This window comes from Gobius niger (genome assembly GCF_951799975.1).
Source record: "Gobius niger genome assembly, chromosome: 17".
Lineage (NCBI taxonomy): Eukaryota > Metazoa > Chordata > Actinopteri > Gobiiformes > Gobiidae > Gobius > Gobius niger.
In genome coordinates this window covers 24,645,512-24,669,143 of record NC_136868.1, presented here as the reverse complement: position 1 = coordinate 24,669,143, position 23,632 = coordinate 24,645,512, and the positions used below count along the sequence as shown (strand labels likewise).

Sequence of the window (23,632 nt, the reverse complement as noted above, 5' to 3'; positions counted from 1 at the left end):
GTAAATTAGAATAACTGCCTTGTATAAAATTGCTTTCTCAAAATGACTGTAGTGAATGTCTTGAAATAGGCCTCTGTCTCTTTAAGAACCTCTGACCCTTTCAGACACGCCCCCTCCACATGCTGTCTGTGGCATCAGTGGGGAGGGGGTTCTGCTGAGGAGCAGTGGTTGGTTACTCGGCTGGTGACGAAAGCTCGGAGGCGTCTCCAGGAGGTGGGGGCGTTCCTAGGAGGACTCAGGCAAACCTATCCCTAAAATGGCTGCCATCAGAGTTTTTACAGATTACTCACAAATACGTGAATGTGCCAAGGCAACACTTCAGGCATGTTTTTAATGAGGGAATGACATAATAACATGATGTAAAGCTTGAAAAAGTAAATTTTGCACAATACCCCCCCTTTAAGAAAATCATCATGTCTTTGCCCAGCCCTTCCTTGTATGCAACCACTTTGGACAAGCGGGAATCTAAACCAATGTTGCTGTCCTGTTTGCAGCAACCCTAAGGCAATCAGAATGAATTACTGTATGTGCTATCATTCAAACTGCTTTCACATATTTTTACGATTGCAAATTAAACCCAAACTCCGCAGTGAAAGTGTGACATATTTCGGTCATAATGCATCGATTTAATTGGAGCCCTGCACAGACTTGTCTTTTAATTGCCGTGCATAAATAGGCCCTGATTATCACCTCTTGCTGAAGGGGTGCCAGTGCTGGTGCAGGCTCATGTGTGGGTGAATGTGAACTCTGCGCCCGCTTCCTGTGTGGACTTGCATGTTTGTGTCAGTGTTGTCGTGTTTTGCCGGGGCAGAGCATACAGGAACTCAATATGCAAAGTGATTCCATAACAAATCTGGACTTGGGACTTTGAATTTGTTCATTTGATACATTCTGGAGCATTGCCGCTATTGACTGCCAGGGCAACGTCGCTGGAAGTATCGCAGTGATTTGAATTCGTCAGTGTTGTTAGCAATAAAAGCGCATAAGCCCTTGCTGTGCAGATTTACAGTCCAACATTGCCCAACATTTGCATTACATTAATTCCTTCCCGCTCAGTGGATCTACTTTAGCTTGAAAAATGCTAACACAGGTGTAACACTATCTTCTCAGACTGCTGTCAGGTCATGTCTGAACAATTTGGCTTTAAGCTTAGGGTGCAAAATATTAAGGATTAAGAAAGGGAGCAACTTTATTAAAAAAAAAAAAGAAAGAAAAAAGCTCAAAAAGTGAAGTGCACACGCATAAGGGCCCTTTAGGAAACCTCCTGATAAACAAAGCCCACGCTGCCACTGTAAGGGAAGATAATTTACGGTTATGTGGGTGTCTTTTCCGGACAGATTTATGGAGGACGGTGGGTGTAAAAGATGGATCTGGTGATGGAGGAGAAACCTGAGGCACGCCAGAGTTGTTTATGAAAGGAGAAAGTCATTTGATCGATGCTAGCACGTGTGAGTTTGCTGTCTGCTACACGTTGTTGCAGAGTACGCCGGCCTTTGTGGAATGACCTTGTCTTACTTTAACTTATGTGCAACTATTTAGGCTACAGTGTGGCAGCAGTGTGTTTCCTTTAAACCCCTTGAACGTCCTTGATTTTATCCAGTTCAAATCAGACAGTCAACAAAAGTGGCTCGAAGTCCATTAAAGGGATATTACACAGGGCCTCATTTCCTAGTTATCCAGAGTGTTGTTGATTTCTGGTGATTTAATTTTAGTTTTTTAATTAACGCAGTCCTTATATTTGAAGAGTTTAGTGGTGCTAGGCTAGTGCTAGGCTAGCGCATGTCTATGGTAACTAGTAGCCTGCATTAAAAACAGTCTGACTCAAGCACAGTGCACATGAGGCAAATCACTTTTAACACCAGACTACCAATTTAAATGTCTATGTTGACTGAGTCATTTTTTTTTATATAACCATTTTGCATTTAAAATAACTTATATTTGAGCAGCATCCGCTTCCTGGTTGTAAGCTACGCAGCGGCGGAGTGATCTGCTAGCTTACCGGATCTACAGTAGTTTGTTTACCTGCGGCCGGCATTACTACACGTGGAATTCACAAAGGAGCTTTCTACAAATCAGATATGTAATTTTGTGCAGGCTACTAGTTACCATAGACATGCACTAGCCTCGTACTAGCCTAGCACCACTAATTTCTTCAAATATAAGGACTATATCAAACAACATAAGAAATCAACAACACTCAGGATAACTAGGAAATGAGGCCCTTTGTCAAAAATCCTGAAACATCCCTTTAGTTTGAGTCTGCTGATGTGGCCCAAATGTAGGCTACATGCTATCAAAGTTGTTTGTTAATATGCAATGATTATGGAATGACACTGTAAATCCAAAGTCGAATCCTGGTTGCATAAAATGTATATAAAATGTCCATCATCCTGTGATCTTATTCAGTAGCGAGTTAATGACCCTGCTCCTTCATGTTCGCTGTAGTGGTTCAACTAACATTAGCATTAGCATCTTCCTTGCCAAGGACCTTGCTGGTGGGATGCAAGTGTTGACATGTGATGCAACCCCGGATGATCTCCGTCTCAGTCTGGGGTCTAAAAAGGAAAAAAAAAAAAAAAATCTACAGCGAGGATCCTCATTATCATATGAAAGACCGTCAAACACAAACGTATGGCACCCTTCGAACTGGGGGGAGCCAAAAAACTGTGTATACACAACAGAGTGCTGTGTGCAGAGGAGAAAACTAGCTGCTGTGTTTTGCACTCATCAAAAGGAGAGGAATGTACCAAGGAAAATGGAAGGGCTATGGGAAAGAAGAGATGTTTTTGTGATTTAGCCAGGAAGAAGATTTAGATTGTGAACGTAGCTGCTATTTGAACTGTCACGGTAGCTCACAGGGCCTTTATTTGGTTAAATAGCCTACTGTATATTTTTTTCCACATCATTGACTATGTGATAGAGTGTTTATCTCAATCAGTTTCGTTTCATTCACATATGTTTCAGTAATCCTATAGCCGGTATTTGGTCCGTCTCCATCTTCTGCTTTAATGTCGTCATTCATGAAGAACTCTAACTCTATCCAAGAGTTTTAAAGTCCCTTTTTGTCAGGCTTGTTCTCATCAGGTATGTTGTTGAATCATCTTCACTGTGTGCTTTAGCGCGCTTCACTGTCGATGCCATTGTTTTCAGCTTGAAACGGTTTCCTTTTCCTCACTGGGCCATTCCTTCTCGAGATGCATGCATTATTCAAAGTTGTACTAAAAGAAAATAAGTGTAGCCGCATTTTTTTTTTTTTTTTTTGCTTTGGCCCACTCCATATGAGTTTCCTTTACAGTGTAATGGTGTGAAATTGAGAAAAATAAGAAAGTAAAATGCTAAACTACTACTGCTACTAATATTACTATTACTTAATGCCATGGCTAAGGAATCCAGTTAAAAAAGCCAGAGTAAACCATCTTATAGAATCTTTAAATTCCAAAGGTTGGTCTTTTTTTAGAGATAAAGATAAACACTGTCTCGGCGCTCCGATTCTACCCCCACCTTTGTCTTTTTTTGTTCCTATTTTCTCCCACAGATGTGCGCTCTTGCTTTACGTCTCCCCGTCCATCAGCTCACTTCGCATCAGGGCTGGGATTCCACTGAACACATCGCGATAATGCAGCTTCACACGAGCTGTCACACTGTGGAAAGTTTCAATGACATCTCTGACGTGGTGACATAGTAATGCTGTCGGTATGGCTGGTGAAAAGCAGTGCTATGCCTTTGACAAATACTGCCTATTTATCTCACTATTGTTCGAAAATGTAGGTGTAAGTTGTAATCCGAAATAAAACAGGCTGCAAGAATCAACAAGTGTGAAACATTCGATGATATCATTACTATTGGCTGCCAGCTTGTTTGAATAGCTCTCACCTACAAATTCTCTGTAGTAAATCTTTTTTTTCCTTCTTTTTTTTCTAGACTTGACACTGCCTGACTGGCACAAAAGTTAAATTTGACATGTGAACCTTTTGGGCAATATCAGGGCAGTTGCTTACACTTTTGTTTGTCATCCACATAGGTGAATGAAAGTCCCCCATGATAAATATAAGGACATGTTAATGCAAGAACCAGCCATTACACTTGTGTGGGTTGATTCAATATGACTGACTTGAAGTTGGCACATTTTATCCAACTATTGCTCTGTCATTTCTCTGGAAAGATGAGCTCCTTCAGAGAGTGTGACAGAGAGGCAGACGGCAGGAAAGCTGTAAATTTGAAAAAAAAAAAAAAAGCGTGGCCTGGAATGCGCCTCTTGTCGGAACTTGCATCCCGTTCAGGTTATGAAAGACCCCAGAAAGACGGAGGCATGCCGACAACAAAGTCTCGCGTTACCTGCCTACATGTGCGTCGGTGGCGCGGTGTGCTCTAATTACTTCCGGTCGGAAATACATAGCTCGGGGGAAAAATTATCCCGAATCTGACCGCAGTTGTGTGAGTGTGGAAAAAGAGCAGCCACGTGGAGAAAGTACTGTATGTGCAGTCTGTTTTACGCATTTAGATCCAATCCACTTTCCCAGATATGGACTAAAATGAACATTGGGCCACGTAACCGGAATAAGATCGATAACAAATCCTAAAGTTGGATGAATGGGGAATGTGGAAGGGACTTTTGGAACCTATTGTACTACAGGAGTGAATCGTGACTGGAATAGGTCTAAAGAAGCAATTTCCCAAAGGAGGGCACGTAACCTGACCATGAGCCTGATTATCACCTGAATCACCTAATTTCCTTAATCCACTCACTCCCATTAATGCGTGTAAAATAGAATAACCCAATACATGGATAGATAACATTTGTCAAAACTACTCACGTCAGGAAGAATATGAATCAGTTTGAACCTCATCCATTTCCTTTTTGGCGATGGATGCCAGCGCACTATGCAAATCACTGGAAGCTGAGGTGATGAATGATTTGCTCAGGCCACCCCAGAAAGGGAAAACCCAAAATAATAACAGATACAAAACCATAATGACGCACTTTGTTTTCAGCATGTGATCGTATCAGGCGCTCTCTCTTCCAAATCAATTCCCAGCTATCAAATGGAAAAATCTCACGTCAGTCGAAGGCTGCTTTTGTTGCGGTGAGAGGTTGTGTCTTATAGGTCTTGGGGGCACAGGAGTTGGCAGCCGCTATTGCGAATCAACAGTCGCTTTGTTGGGTGTTGATAAAGTTGCCTCACAGTGGTGCCCGCCCGCGGCCGCCCGCACCTCCGTCGTCAGCGCACGGGGTAAGAAGTGATTCCCCAGTGGATTCCTGCGCACTGAAGGATCCCTCTCTGTGCAGCATGTGGCTTTCAGGCCTAAAAAACTAAAACCAAGCACAGCGCCACGGCCTCAGTGTGCTCAGCAGACGTTACGCAACGACGGCCATGTGATTTTTTGATTTTCTGCTAGCGTGTTATAGATGCTCAGCTGTGGCTTTTAAAAGAGACATGTGCTTCTTTCTCACTTTGAAACACTGACTTCTGAACGCCTTCACATTGCTATTTCACGTTGCATAAGGTCCACGTGCATAAAATTGATTTTGCTGCAATAAAGGTTTCGGTATCGGTTCAGGTGTGCTCATTTAGTATTAATAATCATTTTAGAGCTTAAGGTTAGGGTTAGGCTTAGGGTTGGCTGTGAATAAGCATATTATTAATGGCCGCATGTTAACAGTATGATAAGCAGTGTGTTAATACTTTACAAGCATATTATTAATGCTTTTAAGACTTATTATTATTTGAAAGTGGGCTTCTGGTGGTCTCTGATGGCAAAATGTGGAGTGAACGTCTTCAGTACTTACAGTAAAATGAGAAACATAATACTTTACCTTTAGAGTGAGTCCAATGAAGCTGGAACACTTTCTAGTTACTGCTTTGTCAATTGAATATGCTGAAACATGTCACTTAAACATAGGTCATTAAATACTACTCTAAAATTAGGATTCGGAAACATTATTATCGCTTCAAAGCTCAAAAAGTGAATAGCCTTGTAAGTAATCGTTAAAACTGCACAGCGTCCACTGCCCTGCAATGAATATCGCCGTGTGTGAAGCTTTTCCTTTACTACGTAGATGTGAGATGGCGTGCGTGGAGGTGCGTTTTTTAGGTGAAAAAGGAGAAGTTGTCATTAGCGCGTGCGGAGGGGGCTCGTCGACTGGTCCGGGATCAAAACAGTCTTTTTCACACAAGCCGGGCTGTACATGTTGCAGCAAGACCCTGCCCTCAGCACCTACCTCTGCCGCTCGCTCACACAGCACCGACTGTACACAGGCTTTCTGCTTTTACAGTGAAATAATATCAGTGTAGGCAATGTATTTTGAGTTTGCTGTTAAGTATCAAGTCATTACATCTAGGTAACATGTAGTGTACGAGCAGGGATGTGTCTGAATTTGGATGACCTTCATTAAACGAAACAGGATGGTTCGATGCCACTGTGCTGTCAATAGTCATAGTCACAGTAAAATGTTACACATGAGACAAAAGACAGTGACTTCAAGCTTAGTTACATGAACAGTTTGTCCTTTGAAAGAGCCTCTGACATAAGTCCTATCCCGAATAAACAAAACCAGAAGGTGGGGAATTTGCTTTAGTGACCTTGAACGAAAGAGAGCGAGAAAGAGAGCAAAATGGCAATATGGATTTTTTTTTCTTTTTAGCTTGAAAAGACCACATCGTCGTCTGTTGTTGTTGCTTCTCGTGCCACTGGCTGTACTTATCATAACCTCCCCTTAAAAGTCACTTTGCCCTATTTTCACAGCTGTGTAAAAAACACTGCTTTTTGTTGCACTTGTGGAAAATGGTCTGTTTTGTGCTGTCTTTTCATTTGGAAGACCATGTGTGTCTAATGGAGGGTAGTGCTTCAGGGTATTAGATAAAATGAATGAAGGGTTTGCTCGCTCATGAAAAAAAAAAAAAAAACTGAAAATGGTTAGCTGGTGAAAAATGGGTCAATGCTGAGATGTGGTTCTGTTAGTTATTGTAAAAGGAAATTAACGTTGAACTTGAACATCAAACCGGCTTTCCGTCGCTGCGGCTTCTTGACACAGATGTTTCTGCAGCGGTTTGCGTAAACGCTTCAAAATGTGCCGTAAAAAAAAAAAATCATGTCCAATGGTTTCATGCCGATGTTTTCTGCCACATTCCAGCCTTTATTGAGAACATCCAGCCCCCCTCCTGCGCTAACGGCCGCGAGGGGGCCACGGAGACGTCCGGATGGAGGCCGCCGCTCAACACCATCACGGTGTCCAAGAAGCGCAACTGGCTGCAGCAGAGCTCGCTGGGCAAGAGCCATTACGCCAAGGATGAGGCGCAGGGAAGCTTCGGAGCCGAGGAGGAGGGGTCCCATCTTCAGCATCCGCCCCCCAGCCCCTCGCCTGATCACCTGAAGAGCACCGGGGCAGCGCCACCGAGGCCCGCCCGTCTGCTCCTGCCACAGGTAAACACGGATGGTACCACGCTGGACAAAAACAACCAGTATTACATTGTAGACTTTATATTGTTAGTTGTGGCCAAAACGTATTCCCAAAACACCTGCATTCTTTACATGGATGTGTTTATTTCCACATTTTAGAGCTTTATTTAGGCTCTTTTTTCCACACATATATCTGCAAGCACAAAATACTGGGGGCAACGTTTGAAATAAGAGCGTTCACTTCTCAAGAAGACCCCAGATTTGATTCTCGGTATTTCTTCTGTAGCAACATGTGATGATATTCCACTAATTGATAGAACAGGACAAACAAAAAACATTCTTTCAAAGTATTGGCAACACTGTCAAGCTAAATGCATCGGTTTGGCTTTATCGAAAATAGGTTCTAGCGAAGCTGTTCAATGTAGTCTTAAGTGTTAACCTCTGAACCCCGACTTGAACCGAGCAGATGTTCTCCAGTTCAGCTTCTTAAAAAAGTGTCAAAATAGCGAGAAAATCGAGGCTAAAAATGCAACCAAAAAGTGACAAAATAGGGCAAAACCAGGCAGTGAGCTCTGAGAAGTTTTCAATTTGGGTAAAACCAAAGTGTGCTCAGTTAAGGCGGGGGGCAAGGTGTTAAAACGTTTCCCCTCTTCTTGTCTCAGGTCAACATCAGCCCGGTCAAAGTGTCCCCTCACCCTCGCTGCATCGACCCGACTGAGGAGAACGACGCGGACGATGAGGGGGAGATCTGGTACAACCCCATCCCGGAGGACTTTGAGCCGGATCATGCCCACGGCAGGCCCTCTGTCAGACTGCTGCTCCCGTCCCGAGATAGGACCGGGGTACCTAGGGTTGCAAGAGGGAACACCCGGGCCCTAGAAAGCAGCTGCGGTCCTGGGTCGGACGCGCTCACCGAAAACTCCAGCATGGGAGACGGCGCGGCACATTCCTCCGAGACAATTCATGTGCACAGGCAAATACTGGCATGCAAAAACCAGGAAGACGGGGGCCCCTCTGTCAGCAAAGCCACAGGTAAGTCAATCACGCCCGCCTGCGCTGACTTCCCATACTCCCCCCCCCCCCCCCCCCCCATCCTTGTTTTTCATTTTCTGAATTCACAGTCTCTCGATGTATTTTAAGTTCAGAGGCAATTACTGTCGAACGATTTATCTCACGGCAAATTCCTGTGGTTTGTGTTGATTGCAGTAAGTGCTGAAAAGTCAATCAGTGAATCAACAGAGCTCTTAAAGGTTTTGAGGCCTCGGGGCGTCGGGTCACATATAGGAGCTACTGCTGCAGATTGGAGCAGACAGGAGCTGGGGCTGTCCACTCTTATCAACTCATATCAGCAGCCCTCATTAGTACGGCTTAGACAGACGAGAACCAGGGGGTATTCAGCACCGACATTCCTCACTATTACTCCTACTAGTAGCACCCCTTCTATTAATGATGTTAGCGTTGTTATTTAGTTATTAGTTGTTATTTCTTCAAGTAATGAGTTTACCTCAATGAGTCATTCAAAGTGCATCAAAACCACCTGTTAATGGAACAGTGAGCAACTTTCAAAGGCCACTGTTGAAAAAGGGCTGCGGAGAAAAAAAAAAACATGCTTACCTTGTATTCGAAAAAGAAACCGTAAACTAACTCATAAAAAATGATATTGCAACTCTAAGTACAATCGAAATATTTCTCAGAGATTGTATGAATAAACATATGATTTATGGTTGTAGCTATAGCCCGGTTTGCTTGGCTAACTGCCAGTATTTTGGTGTTGACACTGTGGTATACATCAATAGTATAATGATGACAGGCGGCGCACAGCTCCCTGTCTCGTAATAAGCCAGGCCTGCTTTGTTGAACTTCCGACTTTTGTTCTCTGTGATGTGGCAACATGGTCGTTTGAACCAATTGGCACATCTTCTGCTGAGCCTATAATTACTACTTTTGACAGCGCTTCACTGTGGCACGCAACAGTCATTTCTATGTATAGCGTCGATGTCGACAGTTAATGGTTTAGGTCTGGGGTGTACAATGCGCCCCAAAACAAGACCATGACACAAGATGAGATTTTGCATTGGCTCACCATTATGCATTGGAAATCAAAGTTGTCAAGCAAGTATTAGCCAGAAGATCATATTATGAACCATTATCCAAATGAAAAAACTAAGTACCATATTTTCTGGACTATAAGTCGCGGAATAAAAGCCGCACCAGACAAAAAATGCATAATGAAGAAGAAAAAACACATATAAGTCGCTCCGGAGTATAAGTTGCACCAGCCTTGGCAAATTGGCCATGGAGGCGTAACTGCTCCGTTGACAAGCCTCTCCCGGCAGCACGTTGTTCAAGCACCCATTTGCAAACTCTTTCCTCTAGCTGTGGTGCAGCTTTTAGCCTGTGATTAGCTCTTTTTGTTTTCTTCATTGCAGTAAGACTAACCTCCGCTTTACGCCCTCTCGTCCCTCACAACTTTCTTGCCTAGACTTAAATATTGTTGGTACAGAAGCAGATACTGGTACACAAGCCTAGAGCGCCCTCTCACAGCTGTCAGTATGAAAATAACAAACATGGGGAATTAAACATTTTGATATATAAATCGCACCTGAGTATAAGTCGCACCCCCAGCCAAACTATGAAAAAAAGTGGGGCTCACGGTCCGGAAAATGATCTGCTCTGATGTACCGTCGATGTCACTACCATAACGGTGAACTCCACTTTGTTGCCTGAAAGTTGTACAGCTCATAAATATTGCACGTGAAGAAATATGATGTGCGGAAGGGTATGTGAGAGCACGAAAGGAGCTAAAGTTTAAATTCAACTTCCTCCCTATGTCAGTGTTTGAGAATGAGAGAAATTGGGTACAGAAGCTTGCAATTGGGGACTGGTTACAGAATTTACAAGTGCATGCCTTTAATAAAGGAATTATAATGGACATGGCTTCACCCTCTCAAAATTGTTGCTCACCTGTCTGTCTGTCTGTTTTTTTTTAACCTTGCATTTAATCGTAGAAATACCAAGCCTATCTGCCCTTGACAAGGACACAGCGCCTTGTATAGCGCCTGATAAACTACTTTACCTCCATTGACCGCCTTCAGCCCAAACTGCTGGCTCCTGTGGCATCACGTGTTGCTCAGCCAAACCTCCCCAATCCTGGGAGACTTTCCTCCATAGGATTAGGATTAAAGCTGCGGGTCCGTATGCGTCTCAATGTACTAACCCGAGACAGCTATTAATCGGGGTGCGCACAGCTAATTAAATTGAGGCTATTTCAGACCTTGAGCCGTCTTCTCTTAAATTGCAGGGAGAGCCTTTCATGCGGTTTAGCCAGTCGAGAGGACATAATCAGGGGCTTGTTCGGCAGTCCTAAGCTGAACAAGAATGCCTAATGTAATGTATGCAGAGCTGCTGACCTAATTTTGCTTTTGTCTAAGAACGAGCAATGTTTTATGGAAAGGTTGAAAAATTCCGTAATGTGTGTGAATGCATTTGTTTTGAATGACTCCACATGCACAAGCCTTACATTCGCTTCATCTGTGTGAGCTCTCTGACTGTTCGTATATGAGTTTTCCCACCATAGAAAGTAGTCATCTGTACTGGGTTGTCAGTTCAGAACAACTGAACTGAGGAAGCTTCAAGGATGAGAGGCCAAGATGGAGAACTCTTTTATGCTATTTGGATGAACTTCTTAACCCCCGCCTTAACCGAGAACATTTTCCCCAGTTCGGGTTTACCTAAAGCTTCTCAACTGGAGTTTACAGCCTAGAACAACGGCTCATTTGAAAGCTAAGGCCTACAAAACTCATTTAAGCTTTTTTCTCGTTTTGATGCCCTGTTTTATGTCCTCTTTGGTTGTGTTTTCATCACGTTTTTGTTGCTTTTTATGACATATTTCGGTCACATTTTTGTGGCTTGATCACAGTTACATTACACACAAAAAAAGTAGCCAAAGCTGAAAAGGTGACAGAGATGTGACAAAAAAGCAACAAAAAAAGCAACGGAAATGTGGCCAAAATGTGACAAAAAATGTGCAAAAAAAAAACTACGAAAATGTGACGAAAATGTGACAATAATGTGGCGAAAAAACGTTGGAAAAAGCAAAAAAATGTGACAATAAAACGCAACAAAAACGGCTACAACCTGATGACAAAAACAAGGATGACGCTTACTAAGATGAGTTTTGCAGGTCTTAGCTTTCAAATAAGGCGTTACTCTGGCCTATAGGCTGTAAGCTCCAGTCGAGAAGTTTTTAGATTTGGGTAAAGCTGGAGAAAATGTGCTCGGTTTTGGTGTTTTGCTAAGAGGTTAATATATGTAATACTGAGCAACATCAATTTCCTTGTTATAGAAAATGAATGACATCTATCTGTGGATATAATATTAGTGTAAGGCACAGTCGATGACATGCAAAAAGAGGACACCGGCGAGTTCAATTTCCCCTCTGCTCTCCGGAACTGCCTCCCACTCCGCTCTGTTGTCGACTTTGCCATTGATTCCTGTGGTTTTGCCAATACCATCCATCCCACTCTCTGGAAATGCTCGCTAGTAGGCAAAAGCAAGTGGGTACACCCTGCGACTGCATCAAAGGCAATGGCAGGAAGCTGAAAATGACACTCCATATAGTTACAAGCCTCGTCGGACATCACAAAGCTGCGGCCCGGCTCTTTAGGGCTGCACAATGACACTGCAGTGCTCTGTGAAGGTGGGGAGTGGTGGGCTGTGCATTCTCCACCCAATGTTTACTGTCCTACCTATGAGCTACCGTTGACTACAGAGGACGTGCAGTGGAATTGTACAACATTTGCCAGATGTATCCCCAAATTAAGTCCCAGACCACCGCGGGGGAGTGCGTCTATACTGCATGATCGTGTACATGCCAAGTATACACCACATCATGGCTCCTCTTACCACAATTTCAGTCATCCCCCCCTCTTCGCTGTGAACAAAGGCTTTAGATGTCGCCTTTACCAGAACACAATCAAAAGCCCCCATAGTACGGAACTCAGCTATTTTCAGTGCCCCCTCATCTTTTCATGAATATTATCTGAAACCGAGTCAATTTTCTGCGTAGGCCTAAAAATGGGACATGCCTTTCGCTGAGTAACCATGAGCACCATTGTCGGCTGAATTCATGTCTATGCAGATGACCCCGGTGGCTATAGTTTTGCCCGTCCGCTTGGCTGCCCCTGTTCCTAGAACCGGATACACTGCAGACGCCTCGTGTGTTGCCTATTGAGTGACTTTTTGTCCATCTCAATGTGCTGTTTGTATGGGAAATAATGATGGATGGACTTCGGGGGGTTGTGGACCTTGGCTCTTGGGGCTTTCAGGGCTTTATCGGGGGAATCTAGACTTGGCTCGGCCTCGGAATAGCTATTTCTGGGGCTTGTTTTGATCATTTGGTTGGTCAGAGCTGGACGGGGATGAAATACATATTGGCCCAGATTCATCAGGCCAGATGTTTGAGTACTTGAGTGGCTTTTAATTGTAGTTTTGTTGTTCCCTCTGTAGTTTGCATCCATTGTCCAGAAACATCATGTACAGTGATCCGGTGTTAAGCGACTCACCCACCTCCTCGAGAATTGATTCAAAATGGAATTTCTCGATCATATATAGCGCAGTTGTTTTTAAGAAAGTCAACAGGACGCAGTGAGAGGAGAGCGTGAAAACTCAAAGCAGATTCCTGAGTTGGCCCGGCATGTGAAGTCCAGGCCACATAGTTTCCTCCGAGTTCATTCTTTCGGAGTTGTTATTCATCTCGGCACCAAAAAGCTGAAACAACACGCGTCTTAGCTTTGAGGGATAAAGGATCGATTGAAGACGGCGACGGCTACACTTGCGCTAAATTTGGAGGAATGTTATTTTCAGCGCCATGTTAGTATAAGGCCCACTCGTCTTTGATTGTCCCGCGGGATTGGCTTATCTAAAACGATCTGTAAGTGAGAAGTTCAAAAATAGAAGTTATGAAGTGGTGCACCTGAAAGCACATAACTTGTTATGACATTGGTATATGTGCATTACGATAGTAAACGATTTAAACGTCCTCACTTCACTTAGTGGCCTTTTGTACAATGTCTTCCTCTTATAACTCACCTTTTAGTTCACCTTTAAGTTAAAGAAGAACTAAGTAACTTGTTTACATGAATAAATCCTTTTCGTAGTCCAAATGGGGGTAATACAAGTGTTAATGGGATGATTGGGGGTCTCTCATCTCCCCCGGTGTCTCTGGCCAGCGGTGTTAATTTCGTCGACTAAAATATTTAGTTTTAATTTTTGTCAAAGTGTTATTTTTGATGACTAAAATAGGACTAAAACTAAATTAAAACTTTCTCATGAGACTAAACCTATGACTAAAATGTCCAGATATTTTAGTCGACTAAAATAAGACTAAATACAAATGAAAAGTAGAGACTAAAATCATCCAAACTTCTATTGACCGTCTGAAAAAGCCTCATATCATTTAAATTCACTGCCAAATGAAAAGTTCTGTGCTTTATTCATGTGGAAGCAGCTCCATGAAGTCGAGGACCATGATTAAATATGATTATAATGAATATTATAAATATAAGTCGACTAAATTAGTCTTAATTTTAGTCGACTAAACTGACATGCAATTTTAGTCGACTAAAACTTGACTAAAATTGAAACGTTTTTTTTGACTAAATCTTGACTAAAATTAAATTACATTTTAGTCAAAAGACTAAAACTAAAATAAAATATGTTGGCAAAATTAACACTGCTGGCCAGAAAACCACCCTTGCAACTATCCCCGGAGGCAGAAATACACACTAATAGAATGACAAAGAGGAAGCTAACAGGCTAACAGGCAAAGCTAACTGTGGGCTAGCGCCACTTTAGCAGTATTTACAGCCAAGTTTGGGTGAAAAACATGATCTCCGTTGTGTAATTGAGTTGTGGCACAATGTACAATATGCCTCTCTCCCTTTGTCTTTTCTGTCAGCGTAGTATTTACTCACACGGACAATTAATGAGTAAAAAAAACTGCAACATGCTACTACACCTGCAGTGGCGCTTGGCTAGCTTATTTAGTTCTGCTTTAAGTCACGTCCTCACAAAATCCTTAACACTGAATTGCTAAATGTACATTTGATCAACATGGGTTTTCTTTTCTTTTACCAAAATAAATCAAACATATCTACACGACTTTGCTATTAAACAAGAGGAGCAGATCATTACAACTACTTTTGAAAAATGTTGAAATTAGCCATCTCATGTTTGTTACCCAAGTAAAAAATTACGATCTACCATAAATTCACAGCTTAGATGTAAATCCACTACGCTTCCTTCCTAAATGCCACTGGGACATAGTGTTCATTGCGATGCTGCCCCTGTCCAAGATATCAGTGCCAACCTCTTAAGATAAATGATTATTAGATTAAGATGGTATCACGGTGTCATCTGTGAAGTCAGCCAGCAGTCATCCCGCAGCAGTTAGTGGCCCGGAGCCACAGGCTGTACAGAATTAGCCCTCGCTCAATTGGTAGAGTTACTGGAGATATGCAGAGTGTTATAGGCTCACGCGGCCACATGAAGGCTCCTCTGGCACTGGGCCATGTTGTGCTAGTGAGAAGCCCTGCACACTTAGATATATTAGCAGGTGTTTTGTAACCACTGTAAATACTGTGCACAGAATGATTTCTAGTCAGCACTGTGCAATGCCATCTTGTAAATGTTTCTGTAATTGTATTGCATGCACTGCACACTTTCTTCACCTGCTACACCATGGCCTATATCATCCAATTCAACAATTCTATAGGGCAGTACTAAAGCACTAACTATGCATCAAGGCAGATCATGTAATATTATTGCTCCATGAGATTTGATTTGCTACTTATATTGTTACATCTGCTCTGTTTAGTTAAGCTTTGCCAAGTTTTCTTTCTTCACCATGGAATTTATAGCATTCTAATCTGTCTTGTTTTCTTTTACTGTCTCTGCTCGCCTGCAAGAAAGTGAAAAAAAGCACAAGACACTCATTCAGACATGTATTTACACTGGTTCTATTTGCTAGCACTTCTCCATTCAGTCTATTCAGAGTTAACACACACACACTTTTGGCGCTCAGTAACAGCAGCGAGTACAAGAGGTTTTTATGGCAGTAATAAGGGACGGCAGGTTCTTGTTTTCCTCCAAGGCTTATCAGAGTATCCCTTACACTGATTCAGACAGAGCACATTTCATATTATCCAGATCGGATGTGTCTTGCGGTTGGCCAGGATGTCACGCTAGTCTCTAGTGCATGTTTCCTCAAGTATTTTACATGGTACATAGTATTTTGGAATAACACACACATTTATTCTCTTAAATTCCTTCATCCAACCCTTTCATGGTTGGGATGGCAGATAATTTACAAAGTCTTACAAAGGAATCAAATTGTTAAAGTTAAGTCCCTGATCATAGTATTGCACATACAGTCTAGACGTGTAATGGTAATGATGCAAGGTTTTTCTGATAAGAGGCTTGTGCGTCCACACGTATACATGTTTTCTTTTTGATGGTGCGTATTTTGTGAGTTAGATGTGAGAATATTAGAAAAAATGCAATAGTTCATGACATAAAGTTGTGATAATGATGTTGTATTACTCGGTTTTAGGGCTGTGCAATTAATCGAAATTCGACTACGATTTCGATTGTTACACTAAATGATTATTAAATTAGCATAATCGGAAAAAAAGAATGCAGACTTACATTATTTCATGCCGCTAGGATTATTTTCCCTCTGCATTTCATGTGCCATGGCTCAAAAAGAAACTGCGCTGTGTGATGATGTCATCAGGCCGCGCTGCTCAGTTTACTTGCGCAGGTGGCTGGCCAGCAGGGGGCAGGTGTGAAACAGAGACCTCTCCTTAAAGGGACTATAAGGAGTTTAAAAATGTTAAAATTAAGTATTTTCCTCCTAATGTGTAGAATGAGCTCAGACCTGTTCACCACAACTGCCTCTAAAATCCTGTACGGTCACTCAAAAATGTGTCACTTCGGCCCGAATTGCCGTCATGCACGAGCTTAATATAGAAGGTGCAGTTACACATATGGCCTGAGGTGGCAGTAGTGAGTATAAAATGGCGAACTTGCTTCCAGCCCCTTTAATCGAGGCATTCTTGAAATCATTTGTGCTTTTATGACTTCAAAAAACATAAAATATTCAGCATCGTTTTTTGATTAATAAATAAATAAATAAAATAAAGAACGATTTTTTTTAAACGCAACAAATAATCGTTTGAATATAATCGGGTTATCAATTATGACCAAAATTTTTCAATAATCGAGCAGCCCTACTGTGTTATTTTACTAAACAATTTCAGTGACACTTTCCATTGAATAATTTTTTTTTTTTTTCGTATAATTGTACAAATGTTTTATTCCAGTGGTTCTCAACCTTTTGGAGCCGCAACCCCCATTATAACAGGTAAAGGGATTCGTGACCCCCGCCTGGGTCACAATGTGAGAAATAGGAACATTAGCCTACATAATTCTTAAAAACCAAAGAAAAAAAACAAATGGCTGAAATAAAATTCATCAACCTACGGACAAATAATGGCACTCTGGTAAAATAGCAAACCCATGCTCCAATAAAACATTAGATTATATGCTAATGAAAATATGTATATTTTATCTAAATGATCTGACGACCCCCCAAATTTGTCTTGCGACTCCCTTGGGGGTCCCGACCCCCAGGTTGAGAACCACTGTTTTATTCATCTAATGGTGTGAAAGACAAATACCATGTGTGTCTGACATGTCATTTAAACTGTGTAAAGCTGTTGCCCCCATGTTAAATCCGTCCACTGTTAATATTTCACTGGCGTATTCTTTTCAAACATATTAGATAAGGATCCGACTGCTACCCCCTGCACCTGCCGCTTGCTCCGGCTGTGAAAAGCCTTGCTCATAAATTCCTGCTCTTTGTCGGGAGGTGCGAGTGACAGGGCGCGGGGGTCATCCTGCGCCTTCACATACATCCTCACATACTCTTTGTGATACAGTAATCCGCTGAGTGCTTGTGCGTGTTAAAGAGCCAGGGGAGGTGGGTCCCATGATCTCAGGTGTCGCCCGCTGGAATGCAGACCTTTTGCACTTTGACCCTGGAAACATGGCCCTGGAGGGTTGGGTGTCAAACCATCGTCCCTGAACCGCGGCTAGTGAAGTGTAGCGTTTCTCTCCGGGCTGCTGTCGTCGAGCTAAAGGCTACAGAGGGCTGTGCGCTGTGGAGTTTACAAAGATTTACGTCAGGTCAACAACGTGCCGCCGAGCGTAACATGTTTCACTCATTAAGATCGCTGTTATTATGGCGGTTTTCAGCGCCACATGTGGCACTTTCTTCTACTGTCAGCCCTCAGCATCAACAATGACTCAGCAACTGCATGGTGCTGAGAAAACACGTCCAATCACATGCGCATATGAGCTGGAAACAGAGGCGTGCACGACATCAGCGCTAGATTTTATTTGTTGGTTTCCTTCTCTATGTGACTACAGTGGAGGTGGTAAAATCTATTATCATTTATTTATTTCTTAAATTAATTTTTTGCCCTATTTTCTTTGCCCTGTGCCTCATGTGGTCAGAGTGAGTTCACGCACGTCGTCATCGGTGACGTGGAACATAATGACTCCCGGACTGCACAATGGAGGAGCAGATATAGGGTTCAGTGATGCGAAGCAAATGTTGATGGGTGGAGAAAGTCTACTCCAGATAGTAGCCTAAAGTTGTCCAAAGCTTTATACTAAATGATACACAAACCTTCTTCCTTTATCAGGTTAAAATTAGATTAAATGAAATATACCATAGGGACTGGATTCATGGGTAATTTGGTTAGAAAATCCAGATAGAGCATTTATGCAAATGACTGACAACTCCTGGAAGCCAAAACTGTGCATTTGCAGCAACATGCGCTGATATCCCAGACCACATCTATGATTTCTTTGATTGACATTTGGCTTGTGTTGCTATGTTGTTGTCGAGACTGTTGTTGCTGTTGCTGAGACATCATCTGTATAAGCTCGTGAAATTAAACTCCTTAAAAGGCCAATACAAGACAACAGCCAGAAGTGTTTTGGCTAACATGTTTTGTAAGGCTGCATTATGTAAGAAAAGACTGACTGATTAAAGCAGAGATTAGACAGTGTTGTTGTTTTTGAGTTTCATATTACTTAATCGTTTACTGCACTGTTGGGAAAAGCTAAAGCCACAAAGTGCAATTACATTGCATAGTCAACATAACTCAAGAGGGCAAGTTCAGAGGATATTGTTTTGAAAACATAGACAGCATTTGTTTATCCACCTTATTCACGGGCCCACTGATGTAGGAACGATTATGGGAACAATTTCCTGTGAGATATAGGAAATGAAGTAGCACTGAGCTATTGATTTCCAGAGGTTTTCTGGGTGAGTTTTTGATTCACATAGTGGTTTATTTCAACATTTCTTGATCATTTTCTCCCCAAGCCCACGGAGGTTCTTTGCCTGTGAGGACCTGCTCATCCTGTGTGAGTGACACGATCCGAGCCCAACAAAATAGGCTGATCCGACCATCCTCTCAGAAATATTTATCGTTGAAAACTTCAGGAACTAATGAATCTTGAATTACAGCCAATAGCCACTAAACGTTTGCAGCCTTTAGTGTCTGTGGTGATATGTTCAGGAAGACGATCAGCACGTGTTGCCTTCACCTCTGTGCACTCTGTCCGCCCTGTGTCCCCTCCACCCGGCTCCTGCAGCTGCAGTTTACCGTTAACATGCTGCTTTCACCCGGCTTCAGCAGCACTCGGACCCCGCGACTCACAACAAACATCCATGAGGTCACAAAACCCTGCGACGATGCAATTTTCAGTCGCAAGTTTATTGTGAGCAGCTAATCACGGCTTGTAGTTTAGTTTTAGCTGCAACAGTTCGAGTTCCCACATGGTTTGCGTCTTTAAAGCTCATAAAAAGTGGATTTGCATGCAAGCAAACGGCGATTCGGGTCATATCTGAAATCACACCCACAATTCATGCACGGGCTCAAGGGGCGTAGGGATGAGGTGGATACAGAAGTTGTTCGGATGCATAGAATGAACCACGTCACCATTAGCAACCAAAAATATTAGATCTCAATGAGAGACATCTGTTATTATCAGTGTCGGGGAGAAATTGTATTTAGTTACAGAATACTGAAAACTTGCCTTAAAATGTATTTAGTAACGTATTCCGTTACTTTGTCCAATCAGAGTTCTGTATTCTGAAAACGTAGAATTTATTAAATCGCGTTGATTTACATAATATTCATGCATAAAAGTGGCATATGAACTCAGTCTTGTTTTTATGAATTGAACTTAATAATAAAATAAAAATCACTATTTAGTATACTTCTAAAGTTGTTTAACTCTCGACTGTTAGAGGCTGTAAACCAACACATGTTTTTGCAGAAAATCTAAGTGTAAAAAGTGACCAAAACAGGAAACAAAAGCTGTTTGTAAATGATGGCACACCCACATAAGTCACACTTCATCGTGTTGAGTAAGCAGTAGTGCTGAAGGCCGCTTTGTGATTCCTGTTTGGAGCACTGGTCTTCTGAAAACCCCGCTTCAAACCAGACCAGGGCCCTGTGTTTACCTGACCCCTCCCTGCATGTTATTTGGTGAATTTCCACCTCTGCCGCCCTCCACCCTTTCCCCCGCTTCTTAGAGCCCTCTGTGTCTATTGCTGGCAGGACGCCGTGACAGGGAAGGCCACTCAGCTGGTGGTGCAACATGGTTCGGCGAGGAATGTGCTCCAACAGCCATGATCATTTGTACATTCACCAGCCCTCCATCCAGACTTGAGAGAGCGGGACAAGGGGTGCCTTTGTCCCCCATCTGCTGGCTGCTCCCTGGCCCGCCGCTGCCCCCGTCTCTTAGCCTTCTCCCCATCCCGTTGAGCCTCCTCTGACTCCCTCCATTCAACGCGGGCCCTCCGCTCAGAATAGCACAGCAGGTCTCCGCTGGAAATAGTCCTGGGGATGTTGGCAGGGTCAAGCGGCCGCTGCTCCCCACTTTGTATCTCTCTTTGTGTTCGCTCTCAATTAAACTCTTTATCTGGCGAAATAATTAGCTGCTTTAAACCACCAGCAATTATTCGAAAGTCATGTTTTAAAAGTGCAGGATCAGTGTCAGTAGCAGTAACACATTGCCAATAAAAAATGCGGTCTGAAGAATCTCCTTCTTTATTTGATTACGTAATCCCTAATTACAACTAATCGGGACCCGGGCAAAGTGGGACAGATTAAGTAATTTGTAAACTCCCTCGATTCCCCGCTATAAATAGAATTTGAGCAATAGTAGGAAGGCAGACTTTTGTTTCCACACAATAGCTGGCATTTGGATTAACACTGCATTATGTATTATTGTAACATCTTAATATGCTAACTGTGCCTATAGATATTGAATAAAAACTCTGCAAAAGTGTATTTTTAAAGGAAAGTTGTGGCTGGTTTAACATATTTTGTGTGTCAGTATTTTGTTGCAAAGTCCTACTCCTCCAAAGGCTTAGTTTTTGGGCTTGAATAATGACTCTGTAACTTTAGCTTAGCCCCGTAGCGCTTTGTGTCTCCAGACTAGACATTCTCCTGCTTAGAGACCACTGTTTTTCCTGGAGCCACTGCTAATGACATTCCACTTCAATTTCCCTGGTGTTAGCGTGAACGCAGCCCACTTTTGCACTGCATGGAAACTCCTTGGGCGCGATTGGATTTTTCGCCACTGCCCCTTTTCTTTTTGGGCCTTAATTAGCTAGAACCTCGTCTAGGTTTACGTATATGTCGCCTCCGATGCATGATGCAGCGTCGCAGTGTTTACGTGAAGTCTGGCTGGACGTATGTGTTAGTGGATTACGGGGTTCGTGTTAGACCTAATCACTTGATAGGGTGCTTTGGAGGTGTAGTGCCCTTTCCAGTGTAAACCGTGGCGCTTGCAGACTTGGCTTTCTCCAATGTTTAGGTTTTCTCCTCCCTGTCTGTCTACACTGGCCGGGCGAAACGGATTATTAACTCATTTCTACTCACAAAATGTGTCATCTTTACAAAGCTTCAAAATAAAATGAGTTTACAAAATCTGTGGTCAAGGAAAAGCAAATACCGTAGCTTCAAATACAACTCAAACTCATTTATTATCACCACCACTTTCACTACTACTACTTCTAAATCTAAGAATTTCTTCTGAATGACATACCAGAGGAAAGACTGCTTAAATGAAATGATTTTCCGTCAACAGGGCACTTAAAGGTCCTATACTTGACTTATTTATTTATTTTATTTTTGTTTCTTCACTTTTCTTGGACATTTTGTGCGCTGTGCTTCTAATTTTAAAGCAGTTTTATCAATGAAATCGTTACATTACCTTGAAAGTAGTGTTGGGCAAGTCACTTTAAAATTGTAACATCTTCTATATTAGTAGTTATAGCTGTAAAAATGTAGTATGTTTGTATTCGATATTACTGTTTCATAAATGTAGCTGAGTTACACTACTTTGAGTTACTGTTGAGTTACTTTTGAGTTACTTTTGGCAAAATCTAAACTAAAAATAGTAATAATGCCACTGAGCAAAAGTGCAGTCAACAATTTCCTTTTCCTTCTTCATCCCCATTCTGTCGAGTTTTGTTTTGATGACATTTATGTGCAACTGCAGATCTTATACACCAATGTCCAACCTGATTTGGTGCTGCATTCTGCTTGGGGGCATAAATGCACTTATATTCCCATAATATATTTTTGTTTTAGTTTAGTTTATTTATTTGACAGGGACATGTACAGGAGCATTAATCAGCTTGTGAAACGATGTTTTGTACCAGACTTTAGCTCTTGAAGCTATTTTCCATCTGCAGTCGCTGAGACAATCAATTACAAAACACCACAAAAAGTATAAAACAATACAGTTCATAATATAGACAGTACAGACAGTATTGACATTTTATATATATATATATATATATATATATATATATATATATATATATATATATATATATATATATATATATATATATATATATGTGTACATTTTTTTTATTTTTTTTTATTTTATCAAAGGGAAAACTTGTTCTTCTTTAGTCTATACCCTTCTCAGATGTAAAAATTAGTTGTTGATGTTGTTTTTTTCTCTTTCTCTTTAATGCTGACATGTTTGAGTTTCACACCCAGGCAAAATCATTTTAAATCTCTGCATAGTGTTAGTGCAGGTGGAGGTTTGTTCCATTCTGAGATACAGTAGTTTAAAGAGGGGGTATTATGCTTTTTTCAGCCACATAGCACCAGTCTATAGCACACTACAATGATGACGAAACCTTCTGTTGGTCTGTAAATGCAGTAAATTAGAATAACTGCCTTGTATAAAATTGCTCTTTCAAAATGGCGGTAGCGAAAGACTTGAAATAGGCCCCTGTCTCTTTAAGAACCTCTGACCCTTTCCGACACGCCCCCTCCACACGCTGTCTGTGGCATCACAACAACACTGCGCTCGTTGTCTCAACTGTATTGAAACTACGATCGGTGCATTTTAATTTTTATTGTTGGAAAGGAGCTACTGTTTATCACGTTGTGAACAATGGCCACACAGGATATTATTTGGAGACAAACCTTCCACACCGGACGCTTGGAAGGGGCTCTTGCCTGAAAAATAACTGCTGTTTTGAGGCTCTCTCTTTGCATCTGCCATGCCCTATGGATCTCTAACTATACCCCCATGGACGACACCAGGATCTGCAGGAGCCCATACGATTCAAAGACGGACATTATCTGTGCAGGTGGACAATGGTTTTTCGAGGTTACCCGTTAGCTTGTTATAATCGACTACAGCTCATTGTTGATGAAAAGTCTGCAATAAACCACAAATGTGTAAAGCCAGGCTCATTGTGTGATCATCGTAAAGGCTGCTTCAAGTAGTTGCTGCTTTATTGACGTTATTTGTGCATAATATGCTGCCTGTTTTCAATGAATGTTGTGAAGGTGAAGGTTGTTAGCTTGTCGTGGCTAATAGTGCCTTAGCTCCGGGAGAAAACCACTCGGCTACGACTCACTGTAGATGAAATGTGAGCAATAAACTACAAAATCAACAAGCCAGGCTCCGTGTGTGATCATCATAAAGGCTGCTTCAAGCAGTTGCCTGTTTTAGTGACGTTTTCAATGCATAATATGCTTGTATTCAGTGAATTTTCCCGTTAGCTTGTCGCGGCTAGCTTGTTAGCTCCGGGAGAAAGCCACTCGGCTATGAC

The 23,632-nt window shown here is 42.1% G+C and overlaps 1 protein-coding gene across 1 annotated transcript in view; it reads left to right on the top strand.

Moving 5' to 3' along the window:
• Positions 1–23,632, top strand: part of syde2 (synapse defective 1, Rho GTPase, homolog 2 (C. elegans)) — a 51,322-nt gene that overhangs the window by 5,115 nt on the left and 22,575 nt on the right. The window contains exons 2-3 of the mRNA XM_079575565.1: positions 7,133–7,422; positions 8,061–8,430. Of these exons, the coding sequence (XP_079431691.1) occupies positions 7,133–7,422; positions 8,061–8,430 (660 nt within the window). The remainder of the gene's footprint in view (positions 1–7,132; positions 7,423–8,060; positions 8,431–23,632) is intronic.